Genomic DNA, 12,500 nt, shown 5'->3' with positions numbered 1-12,500 from the left:
AGAAGAAGCATCCAGGGCGCCGGAAGTGGGAGGAGCTATAGTGGATATCCTCAGCTTAAAGGCCACGCCCCCATGCTCGACCCTCCTCCTCTCAGACGGCACCAGCTGGGCGGCCGTTATCCTGCAGGTGGTGATTTTGTTGTGGTAGATTTGGAATCGCTGCGTGAATTTTTGTTGTTTTATTTGGGTTGATGTAGGGAGCTGTGTGCGTTGTGTGTGTGTGTTTGTGTTTTTTTTGTTTTGTGTGTGTGTTTTTTTGTTTGTGTGTGTGTGTGTGTTTGTGTTTTTTTGTTTTGTGTGTTTTTTTTTTTGTGTGAGTGTGTGTGTGTGTGTTTGTGTTTTTTCGTTTGTGTGTGTGTGTGAGTGTGTGTGTGTTTGTGTTTTTTTGTTTTGTGTGTGTTTTTTTGTTTGTGTGTATGTGTGTGTGTGTTTGTGTTTTTTTATTTGTATGTGTATGTGTGTGTGTGTGTATATTTATGTATGTGTACACGCATGGGTACATCAGCACTATGTATGTATCATGTACGCATGACCCTATATATATATATCTAACCACAGAATGCACCCACACCCACCGTAACCCAAACCCTCCGCCATTCATCAATTCATCCATTTATTTAACCTAGGAACTGGCTCGTCTTCTCTCCGCTTGGGGCGTGGGTGTCTTCCGGGCGACAGGTGGCGAGAGGGAGGCCAACGGGACAGGAGACCAGCTGTCACAGGTGATTCCTTTGGCTCGTCAGGTGAGGTCCACCACCCCTTAAAGAGATCTAGAGGGCGCAAGAGGTGAAGGAAAATAGGTAATAGGGAATAGTAATAAGCAAGAGTAGTAGACAACAGTATTGGATAATGATATTAAGTAATAATGTTAAATAATGGTATTAAGTAAGGGTATTGACATGGTATTACGGAAAAGTATTAGGGAAAATTGTTAGGTAATGAAAATAGGTAAGAGTTTTAGGTAATAGTAAGAAGGAAAAGTAATAAATAAAAGTATTAAGTAATAGTATCGAGTAAAAGTATTTAGCAAAAGTATTTAGTAAAAGTAAGAAGTAAATATATTACTCACTAATATCATGGCAAAAAAAATCAAGTGAAAGTATTAGATAATAATAATAAGTAAAACTAATAAGCAAAAGCATTCAGTAAAATAATGAAATTAAAGTATTGAATAATAACATTAATCATTGTTAATAGGATGTCATGACATACATGCCACGTCTCTCGTGATTTCAGTCTATTCAATAATTTTTATTTATTATCGATTTTATCATTCATTCACCAAAGAGACAGTTGCTAATCCTACCTACCTTTTCCTTGATTTTCGGAGATTTGTTTTATTGCTATTAGTGTTCTTAATGCCTCTATAATAATCACACTGTCAATAACAGCCATAATAACAACGTCGATATTATTAACTTTATAGAAAAAAATATCGAAAACATAAGGAAAAAAAATGATTTCACTCAAACAAACAAATACATTACAATTCCCTAACCTAAACTAGCCCAACCTATCCTAACCCAAGTAGCCTAAGCTAAACTAAGCTCAGCTAATCTAACTTCACCTAATCTAACCTAAATTAACCTTAAGTAACCTAACCTAATTTAATCCAATCTAACCTATCCTAACCTTACCTAATTCAACCCAACCTAGCCTGACCTATCCTAATCTAATCTAACCTAACCTGACCTATCCTAACCTAACCTAATTGAGAGTGGTATCATCTCGTGTCAAGACGCCGCCATCTTGTTTGTTTCATGCGCAGAACTCCAATCGGAGACTTTTCTACCGTACCAGTAGTCACTTCCAAACAAAAACACAGAAAAAAACATAAAATAAAAAAATAAAAAATGCAACATGTAAACAAATAAGTACAGGAACACGAAATCTTTCCACCTTGACAAAAGAAATCTAAAAAAACATGCCAACAATTAAACAAATAAAAAGAATCAAGAATATCCCACAAAAAAATTTAAAAAAATAAAAAACAAGAACACGAAGAACAATTACATAACAAGATCTGTCTCAAACCTTCATCATAAATAAACTACAAGAACAAAAAAAATCCAAACAAGTAAACAAATAAAAACAAAAACTCAAAAAGCAAATAAAAATTACGACCTCTCCCCCCCCCACCCCCCAGATTCGCCTCAACTACCGGTGCACCAACGTCGTGGTCATCAGCCGTGACCTGACCTTCCTCACCGCCTTCGCCAAGAGGTCACTCCAAGACCGCCTCTTGGTGTGGTCGACGAAGCTCCTCTTGGTCACCCGCCGAGCTCTCCGGGAGGTCCAGGAGCTCTTGGAAGCGCACTGGACCTTCTCCATGCTGAACACGGCGCTGCTGAACCTCTGGGAAGACGAGGGCGGTGCCAGGTATGGAGGGGAGGTGGAGGGAGGGAGGGGTGGAAGAGGAGGGAAGGAGGGAGGGAAGGGTGGGAGAGGGGGGAAGGAGGGAGGGAGGGGTGGAAGAGGGGGGAAGGAGGGAGGGGTGGGTGTGAGGAGGAAGGAGGGAGGGAGGGGTGGGGATGAGCGGGAAGGAGGGAGGGTTGGGTGTGAGGGGGAAGGAGGGAGGGAGGGAGGGGTGGGTGTGAGGAGGAAGGAGGGGGGGAGGGGTGGGGATGAGCGGGAAGGAGGGGTGGGGGGTGAGGAGGAAGGAGGGAGGGAGGGAGGGAGGAGGGTGAGGGGGAAGGAGGGATGGAGGGGTGGGTGGGGGGTGAGGGGGAAGGAGGGAGGGAGGGGGAAGGGAAAATGAAGGGATCTAGAGAAAGGAGGGAGGGGAAGGAAAAATGGAGGGATCAGGAGAAAGGAGGGAGGAGAATGGAATATGGAGGGATCTGGAGAGAAGAGGAATGAAAGGAGAAAGAGAACCTCACGCCCCCTTCCTCCCTTCCAGATATGACGTGTATCTCCACATGCCTTACGGACCGGACGGGAAAAAGTCGCGTCGTGTGGCCACCTGGACGGCCAAACGGGGCGTCGTTCTCAGTGCGCGCCAACGCCTCTTCCCCGAGAAGTTTCTGAAGTAATATTGTGGATGTTTCGTCATGCTCATATTTTTATCTGTTCTTCTATTTATCTATTAATTTATTCTTCCATTTATGTAACTTATTTATTGGTTTGTTTATCTATTGATTTTTTTGTCGTTTCTAAAGTAATATTGTGGATGTTCCGTGATACGCTCATATATTTTTTAATCTATTTATCTGTTCTTTCATTTGCCTATTCATTTATTCTTCCATGTATGTAACTTATTTATTAGTTTGTTTATCTAATGATTTATTTTTTTATCTATCGTTTCTAAAGTAATATTGTGGATGTTCCGCCATGCTTATATTTTTTTATCTGTTTATCTCTTCTTTCATTTGCCTATTTATTTATATTTCCATTTATGTAACTTATTTATTAGTTTGTTTATCTACTGATTTATCTTTTTTTATCTATCGTTTCTAAAGTAATATTGTGGCTGTTCCGCCATACGCTCATATTTTTTTATCTATTTATCTGTTCTTCTATTTATCTATTACATTTATTCTACCGTTTATGCAACTTATATATTAGTTTGTTTATCTACTGATTTATCTTTTTTTATCTATCGTTTCTAAAGTAATATTGTGGCTGTTCCGTGATACGCTCATATATTTTTTAATCTATTTATCTGTTCTTTCATTTGCCTATTCATTTATTCTTCCATTTGTGTAACTTATTTATTAGTTTGTTTATCTACTGATTTATCTTTTTTAATCTATCGTTTCTAAAGTAATATTGTGTATGTTCCGTCATGCCCATATCTTTTTTATCTGTTTATCTGTTCTTTCATTTGCCTATTTATTTATTCTTCCATTTGTGTAACTTATTTATTAGTTTGTTTATCTACTGATTTATTCTTTTATCTATCGTTTCTAAAGTAATATTGTGGATGTTCCGTCATACGCTCATATTTTTTTTATCTGTTTATCTGTTCTTTCATTTGCCTATTTATTTATTCTTCCATTTATGTAACTTATTTATTAGTTTATTTATCTACTGATTTATTTCTTTCATCTATCGTTTCTAAGGTAATATTGTGGATGTTCCGTCATATGCTCACATATTTTTTAATGTATTTATTTGTTCTTTCATTTGACTATTTATTTAGTCTTCCATTTATGTAACTTATTTATTAGTTTATTTATCTGCTGATTTGTATTTTTATTTATCTCTTGATTTATTCTGTTATCTGTTTAATCTATTTGTTTACGTGTTCATTTATTTGATTTTTTACCGGGATTCCGTAGACTACATTCATATAAAGAGACGGATAAGTAGATGATGTAAATGAAAGACTAAGAGGAATTCTTTCACCTGAGTACCTACTCTTCTTAAAAAAAAGTATTGATGAATAATTGAGTCTCATATTTCCTTATTCGTATATCCATACGTATATCCACGTATAAATACTTTCTTTCGAATATTTCTCTCCCTCCCACTGTTCCCTCACCCTTCCAGTTTCCACGGCGCCGAGGTCAAAATAACTGCCTTGCCGTTCCTCCCCTTCTGGAACGTGGCCAAGGAGAAGGGGAACGGCGGCGCGGAGGTGGAACGCTACACGGGGTCTGACTACGTGTTGCTCGAGACCCTGGCGTGGAAGATGAATTTCACCATCAGCATTCTGCCGTCGTCGTCTTGGTCGGAGGTGAGGGAGGGATGGGGGAGGGAGGAAGGAGGGGGAGGGTGGAAGGAGGGGGAGGGAGATGGAGGGAATGGGAGGGAGGAGGAGGAAGGAGGGAATGGGAGGGAGGAAGGAGGGGGAGGGAGATGGAGGGAATGGGAGGGAGATGGACGGAGGGGGAGGGAGGAAGGGGGGAGATGGACGGAGTGGGGAGGGAGATGGAGGGAATGGGAGGGAGGAGGTGAGGGAGGAAGGGGGGAGATGGACGGAGGGGGAGGGTGGAAGGAGGGAATGGGAGGGAGGAAGGAGGGGTGAGGGAGATGGAGGGAATGGGAGAGAGGAGGTGTGGGAGGGGGGGTGGAGGAAGGAGGGGGGGAGGGAGGAAGGAAGGAGGGAGATGGATGGATGGAAGGGGAGGGAGATGGAGGGAATGGGAGGGAGATGAAGGGGGATGAGGGAAGGAGGAGGAGAAGAGAGGGCGATGAAGGGAGAAAAGGAAGAGGGGCTCTGGCGGTGAAGTTGTGCTGTGTTGTCGTCTTGGTCGGGGGTGAGGGAGAAAGAGAGAGGGAGTTGAAGGGGATGGGGGAAGGGGAGGGAATTGAAGAAAGGAGGAGGGAGGAGGAAGAAGGTAGAGGTGGATGGGGGAAGAGTAGCGAGGGGGCGGGGGAGGAAGAGATGGAGGGAGGGGTAGAGAGATGGAGATGGAGAGAGGGAATGCAGGGAAAAAAGAGGGAGGGTTACAGTCTGTGTTGCTGTTGTCTTCTTGCTCGGAGGTGAGAGAGGGAGAGGAGAGGAGAAAGACATGGAGAGGAGAGGTGGAATGGAGGGAGAGGAGAAGAGAGGGAGATGAAGGAGAGGAGAAGGAGTGGGAAGCGAGAGGTGGAATGGAGGGAGAGGAAAAGAGAAGGAGATGAAGGAGAGGGGAAGAGACGGAAAGGAGAGGTGGAATGGAGGGAGAGGGAAGAAAGGGAAGATTTTGAGATGGGAAGAAAGGAGAGTAAGAAATTTAAGGAAGGGGAATAGAGGGGGAGCCTTGGAGAGGAAAGGAAAGGAGAAGGAGGGAGGGAGAGATTTAGGGAAGGGAAATGGAGGGAGAAAAAGAGGAGGGATGTGAAAGTCCGCTCGACTCCACCATCCGTGTGGTACTGACGGCTTCGTGGTGGAGGTAAGGGAGGAAAATGGGGAGAAAGGAAGAAGGAGAGAAAAGGGGAAGGGGAGTGGAGGGAGAAGAAAGGGGTCACAGAAAGATTCCAACTCACCGTTCTCAGGAAGGAGGAGGAGAGGGAGGGGGAGTTGTGGAGGGGCATGGAGGGAAGCAGAGAGCGAGGATGAAAGAAAAGGAAAAAGAGATGGTGAATACAGACATACTGAGAAAGGGGAAATTTCAGATAGAGAAAGAGAGGAACAGAGAAAGAGGGGTATGGAGGTAAAGAAAGAGAGGCAAAGGAAGAGAGGTAAAAGGGAACATAAATGGAAAGAGGGAGAAAGGAAAGGAAGATGATAGGATATGGGGGAGGAACACGGAGTAGGAGAGAGAGAAGGAGGGGACCAAAGGGACGGGAGGCAACATTAACTACACTAATCATAACAACAAGAGTAAAACAGCATAATGAATGTAAAACAATGATAACAAGAATGACAACTACTACTAGAATTATTTTTGTTTCCACAACTACTACTCGTATTATGACTTCGGCTACTATTATTACTACTACTACTACTACTACTACTATTACTACTACTTCCACTACTACTACCACTACCATTACTACAATTACTACTCATACTACTCATACAACCACTACTCCTGCTACACTCATACCCGCCCCCCACCTTCCCAGGCCACGAGATTCGTCGAGGAGCGCCTGGCGTTTATGACCTCCATCTACCACATCGTCCTCCCCGGCCGCCAGGAGCGCTACGACTTCACCTTCACCTACGAGTTCGCGCAGTTCTCCTTCGGACTGGCCAAGCCCTTCCTCAGGCCCCGCTGGCAGAGCCTCTACTACCCGCTGACGGACGAGGTGTGGGCGGCTATCCTCGCGGCGGTCGTGGTGGTGCCTCTCGTGCTGTTCGTGGTGAGTGGTGGCGGAAGGAGGAGGAGGAGGAGGAGGAGGAGGAGGAGGAGGAGGAGGAGGAGGAGGAGGAGGAGGAGGAGGAGGAGGAGGTGGAGGAGGAGGAGGAGGAGGAGGAGGAGGAGGAGGAAGAGGGAGGAGGAGGAGGAGGAGGAGGGAGGGTTGGAAGGAAGTGTGAAAGGAGGGAGGGTTGGGAGGAGGAAGGAGGGATAGAAGGGTGGAAGGAAGGAGAGATGGAAGGGGGAAAGGGTGGTAGGAAGGACAGAGAGGTGAAGCAGGGAGGGATGAGGCTGGGAGAAAGGCAGGAGGGAGGGAGGGAGGGAGGGCGAGGGGAGAAAGGAAGGAGGGAAGGATTGAGCGTTGAATGGAAGAAAAAGGGGAGGTAAAGAGGGAGATGGACAGTCAAAGTTACCAAAAAAGAAAGAGGAAAAGGGAGGGAGGCACTGAGATAGATAGATAGATAGGAGGTGCAGAGAGAGAAAGAGAGAGAGAGAGAGAGAGAGAGAGAGAGAGAGAGAGAGAGAGAGAGAGAGAGAGAGAGAGAGAGAGAGAGATGAGGCAGGAAAAGAGAGAAAACAAGGGGAAAGTGAATGAGAAACAGACAGATTCAGAGGAAAAAAAACAAACAAGCAGACAGACACACACAAAAAGCTCATCAAACACACAGACCTCATCAAATCCTCAAATACCCACCCCCTCCCACCTCCATGCCCTTCAGATCACCCGCCTCTGGCACGTGGAAGATGCAGAGGACGAGAGCGAAACAAGGGCGTGGCGAACGAAGCTGGGAAGAGCCGCCCAAGACCTCACGGGGATGCTCCTCGGACAGTCTCCCCCTCAAGGACTACCGAGGAGGACCTCTACTCGAGTCCTGGTTGGGGCGTGGCTGCTTTTCTCCATGGTGGTGGTCTACGTCTACAAGGGGAATCTGACGGCTTCTCTCATGCTGCCCAAGTACCCGCCGAGGCCTGAGACGCTGGCTGAACTCGTCACCGCTGTAGATACGTAAGGAAATTGAAGAGCAAAAAGGGAGGAAATGGATTTTTTTTGAGTCAGTCTCCCCTTTTTGGTATGTTGGTTTTCTTTATTGATTTCACGTTTTCTTTATCAGCGTTCGAGAAAAAACAACAACATACATAGGCCTATTTGTATTTCTGAATCTCACCAACATCTTGAAACAAAAATATATTCCTTTTATCAGAGTTACTTGGATATTTTCATTACCAGAGTTACTATTAGACATATTCACCTAAATTACTCTCATAATCACGAATACATTCCTCATAAACGTTTCCAAAATGTCAAATCAGAAGCTAATCCTAAGATGCAATATTTATACGATCAGAATCACCATGCCGCCCTACGGAGAGGATTTCCGTCGTTTCTTCAAGGCTTCGGATTCCATTATCTTCAATAAGGCAGCGGATCTCATGGTGATTGGCCCGTCTGTGATGGAGGGACTGGCCGGCGCCACGCAGAGGAAGTGGGTTCGGGTTGCTTTGCCTGTGCTGGATTTTGTTTCATTTATTTATAGTTTTTTTTTCTATTGTTGGGTGGGTGATGAGCGTTGTTTTATTCATTTATCATTTTTCATTGTTATTATTTTATTTATTATTTATTTATTTTATTATTTTTTTGTGGGGGGCAAGATCGCTGTGTTTGATATATTTGAGTTTTTTTTCTTGACGCGGTGTCTTTGAAGTGTGTGTGTATGATCAAATAAAAATAGACATCATGAACAACAAGACACAAACAATATCTAAACTAACTCCACATCTCTTCCCCCCCTCCTCCTCCTCCCACTTCTCTCCTACTCTTCTCATTCTTCCTCCTCCTCCCACCTCCTTCCTTCATTCACTATCCTCCCTCCTCCTACTCTTCTCATTCTTCCTCTTCCTCCGCCTCCTCCCATCTCCCACCTCCCTCCTTCATTCACCCTCCTCCTCCTCCTCCTCCCACCTCCCTCCTTCATTCACTATCTTCCCTCCTCTTACTCTTCTCCTTCATTTACCCTCGTCCTACTCTTTTTCCTCCTCCTCCCTCTTCCCATCTCCTCCTCCTCCTCCATTTCTTTTTCTTCTTCTTCATCTCCTTCTCCTTCTCCTCCTCCCCCTCCCTCTTACTTCCCCCTCCCCCTCCCTCTTACTCCCCCCTCCTCCTCCCTCTTACTCCCCTCCCCCTCCCCTCCTCCCCCCAGACAAGCCCATCTGAGCGGGGTCCGCCACATGCAGCACAGCATAGCGGAGAGCTTCACGGACGCCAACGGGGAGACGAGGCTGTACGTCGGGCGAGACAGCGTGTTCCCGGCGCCCTCTGGCTGGCCCGTGCCTCACGACGCCCCCTATAAACACGTGTTGGATCGCAACATCATGGCTATAATTGAGGTAGGTGGGTTGGGGGCGTGAATGGGGGACTTGGTGTCGTTGTGAGGGTGGTTGGTGGTGGTGGACTGGTCTTTTGATCGTGGTTGGCGGTGGTGTGGCGGTGTTGGTGTTGAGGTAGGTGGGATATGGTGATGAATAGGGTACTTGATGGTGTTGCGGTGTGGTGATGATGGTGTTGTTGTGGAGGTGAATGAGGTACTTTTTGGTGTTGTGCTCTTCTTTGGTGGTGGTGTTGAGGTAGGTTTGTTGTTTTGGTGATTAGATGGTGCTGCGGTGTTGTGACCGTGGTTGATGGTGGTACTTTTGATTGATCGATTGATGGTGGTTGATGGTAATGTTAACATTAACTGCATTAACGAAGACAGTAATACTAGTAGTAAAAAAATTATGACGCCTTCACCATCATCATGTGTGAAATAACAAATCTTTTTTAGACTTCCATCACAGTATATTTAACCAAATGATATGAATTTAATTATGTATATACAATTAGTTCAAACCACTTTACAACTGAAAATGTAACATTCAAGTCTTTTTAAGAATAAAAGTCGACTCAACCGTTCACCCAGTTTTTCTTACATTTTCTGACAAAAAATACAACTAATTAAGATTATTTTAGCATGTACAGAACCCTCTCGATTACCTAAACAATTACCAAAGAAACCCTTTCACCCGCAACCCTTCTTCAGGCCGGTCTTTACGAGAAGTGGGCCGAAATCATGCTCGACGACGCCCGCCAGGAGAGCAAGGAGAGACAGCAGCGTGACCAACAGCAGAATCAGGGGGAAGAAACAGCTGTAGCGGAGACCAACAGCGGCGAGAAACCCCTTACTATCGTCCACCTCCAGGGCCCTCTCATACTCCTCCTCCTCGGCCTCATCTTCAGCGCTTTCATCTTCGTTTTGGAGGTTGTTGTTGTGTCTTGGTTTTCCTCGAGGCCGGGCTGAAGAGGTCGAATTTGGTGCACGGATGGTTCGTGGTGTCGAAAGGGGTTGTGGGTTGTTGGCGGTAGAACTGACGGTTGATGTTCGTATGATTGTATTTATTAATTTCACTATTTTTTTCTCCGAATTTCTGTGATTTTTCTTTATATTCACACTATGTACTCATTGATGACATATACTTCCATGCTTTCATATATTTATTATTCGTCATTCTAGTATTTATATGTATTGCCTTATTGCAAATGAGACGCCAACAGTAAAACAAAATGTACACAAAAACATTTGGAATAAAACCTTTGATTTTGGACCTCTTTCTAAAAAAATATATTATTTCAAATTTCACTGCCTCCTCGTTTTTATATTGTTCATCTGTTAATCTTATAGTTATTGTTATTACTATTATTATTGTTATTATTATCATTATCAGCAGCAGCATTATCAAGAGTACTTGTAGTAGTATCATTAATTTTACTATTTTTTTCAATTTTTCTGTCTTTCCAACGTGTTTTCACTTTTAAATTTGAAAAGAAACACATTCTTCAGATTATAGGGAATATATGTGAAGTATCATTATCAGTAATATCATACTGAATGCATATAAATGTTTGCACTATATCTTATGAACACTTACTACACAAAGCAAAGGAAAATATATTTAACTGCGTTTTATTTACCGTCAGTAGTGTTTGCCGTAGTCACGAATGTCACTAATATGAATTAATTCGTGGGGAAAAGGGGAGGGGGAGTCTAAACCTTAGAGCAGGGGTCAGCAATCTATGGCACGAGTGCCAAACTTGGCACGCAGAGTGCTTGTCTCTGACACGACATGTGATTCAGAGGAGCAAAGAAACAAGTTAAACAGCAAAATAATAGGAGAGAGATACATTATTATGGCCATACCCTCAGCCCCCATCACAGCAAGCGTACAACGGCGTGCCCAGATACTAATATAGTGAACATATATCGAAAAATAAAATATATGTATCTTTTTTACAAAGAATACTATATGCTACAAAATATTACAATTATGTTAGGCATGTGCAGGAAAATATACTTGGGTATACAGTGCTGAAGGCATTGATCATAAACTGGCACACTATTTTCAAAAGGTTGCCGACCCCTGCCTTAAAGGATGCACAATGACTCACGAATCTCAATCACTCCTTAGTCTTTCTCTTTCTCTTTCTCTCGCTCTTTCTGTTTCTATCCTTACCTTGTCCTGAGTAGCAGAGCCATTCCGGACCCTCACGCTTTCGAATGTACATTCATTCACTCACTTTGTGGTAAAAAAAAATATATTTAATTTGAAACTTTACGCCTTATAGTGCCAAATATTTTAAAATATATTCTTGATTTATGTGCAAAGAAATAAGAAACAAATTGATAGCTCTCAATATCAAAACGGCTTTCGAATGGAAATTAGAAACTTTTAAAAACTTAGTGCTGACCCAAATTTCTGATAAATAAACCACTTGTAGAAGAAAAGAACGTTCCACTTGAAGTATCTCACGGGCGTTTCCGCAAGGAAAAAAGGCGTGGACCCCTGCAAGGTGCAACGTTGGACTACATTGGACATCCCCTCCCCCCGACCTTTTTTAGGCTGACGCCGGCGCTGCTTGTCCTTATCCATCTCCTTCTCCTTTTCCCCCTTCCCCTTCTTCTTCTACTCATACTCCTACTTCTCCCTCTCCCCCTTTCTCTCTCTCTATCTTCTCCCCCCCCCCTCTCTCTCTCCTCCTTCGCCCCCCTCTCTCCTCCTCGACCCTCTCTCTCCTCCTCTTCCATTCCCCCCCCCCCCTCTCTCTCACTTTCTCCCAATCCCTGTCAAGCTATAAACATGGAGTTACTGAAAAGCGGTGAAGGAGTGTGACCCACCCACTGATAGTGAAAAGGGGTTTATTGAATCATCATGATGGATTTCGAGAGAAAATACGAAAAAGAAATGACAAACGTAAATAGTTATTTACGAATAGCTGAAATATACACTAATGCATAAGGGACACAGAGAAAATCATCACACCAGTAAAAAAGGAAATACGAGCAACTACTGATAACAATAACCATAATTACATGATGAAACAAGCGCATCTATACCAAAGAAAATCACGATTACAATTCTAAAATGTGGATTTCAAGGAATTCGTCGGCAAGAATTAAGAGCAACAATGACAGTTATTTTTTGTAATAAACACTAGTGATGCTGGTGATTATTACAATAACAATGATTGCGATATTAGTAATGAGATTAAATATAGCACAATATTGGTAGCTATACTGATAAGAGATAAGGATAACGAACGTAACTAACGACACCACCAACAGGTACGATAATTACTGACAACACAATAATCAATAACAAGTGGGAAAAAAACAAAGAACGTAAGTACGATGATTATAATAACGATTACGTAATGCAAATATGATAGCAAGGATAACGAACGCT

The 12,500-nt window shown here is 43.5% G+C and overlaps 1 protein-coding gene across 1 annotated transcript in view; it reads left to right on the top strand.

Moving 5' to 3' along the window:
• LOC113815732 (ionotropic receptor 21a-like) overlaps positions 1-10,340 on the top strand; it is a 10,926-nt gene extending 586 nt beyond the window's left edge. Inside the window, exons 2-11 of the mRNA XM_070144278.1 lie at positions 3-127; positions 627-743; positions 2,147-2,379; positions 2,900-3,028; positions 4,492-4,678; positions 6,496-6,732; positions 7,448-7,734; positions 8,075-8,212; positions 8,927-9,113; positions 9,803-10,340. Of these exons, the coding sequence (XP_070000379.1) occupies positions 3-127; positions 627-743; positions 2,147-2,379; positions 2,900-3,028; positions 4,492-4,678; positions 6,496-6,732; positions 7,448-7,734; positions 8,075-8,212; positions 8,927-9,113; positions 9,803-10,060 (1,898 nt within the window). The 3' untranslated portion in view covers positions 10,061-10,340. The remainder of the gene's footprint in view (positions 1-2; positions 128-626; positions 744-2,146; positions 2,380-2,899; positions 3,029-4,491; positions 4,679-6,495; positions 6,733-7,447; positions 7,735-8,074; positions 8,213-8,926; positions 9,114-9,802) is intronic.
• Positions 10,341-12,500: the final 2,160 nt, after the last annotated feature.

This window comes from Penaeus vannamei, chromosome 31, assembly GCF_042767895.1.
Source record: "Penaeus vannamei isolate JL-2024 chromosome 31, ASM4276789v1, whole genome shotgun sequence".
NCBI lineage: Eukaryota > Metazoa > Arthropoda > Malacostraca > Decapoda > Penaeidae > Penaeus > Penaeus vannamei.
The sequence above is the reverse complement of the archived record's forward strand: the minus strand, read 5'-3'. Positions and strand labels throughout refer to the sequence as shown.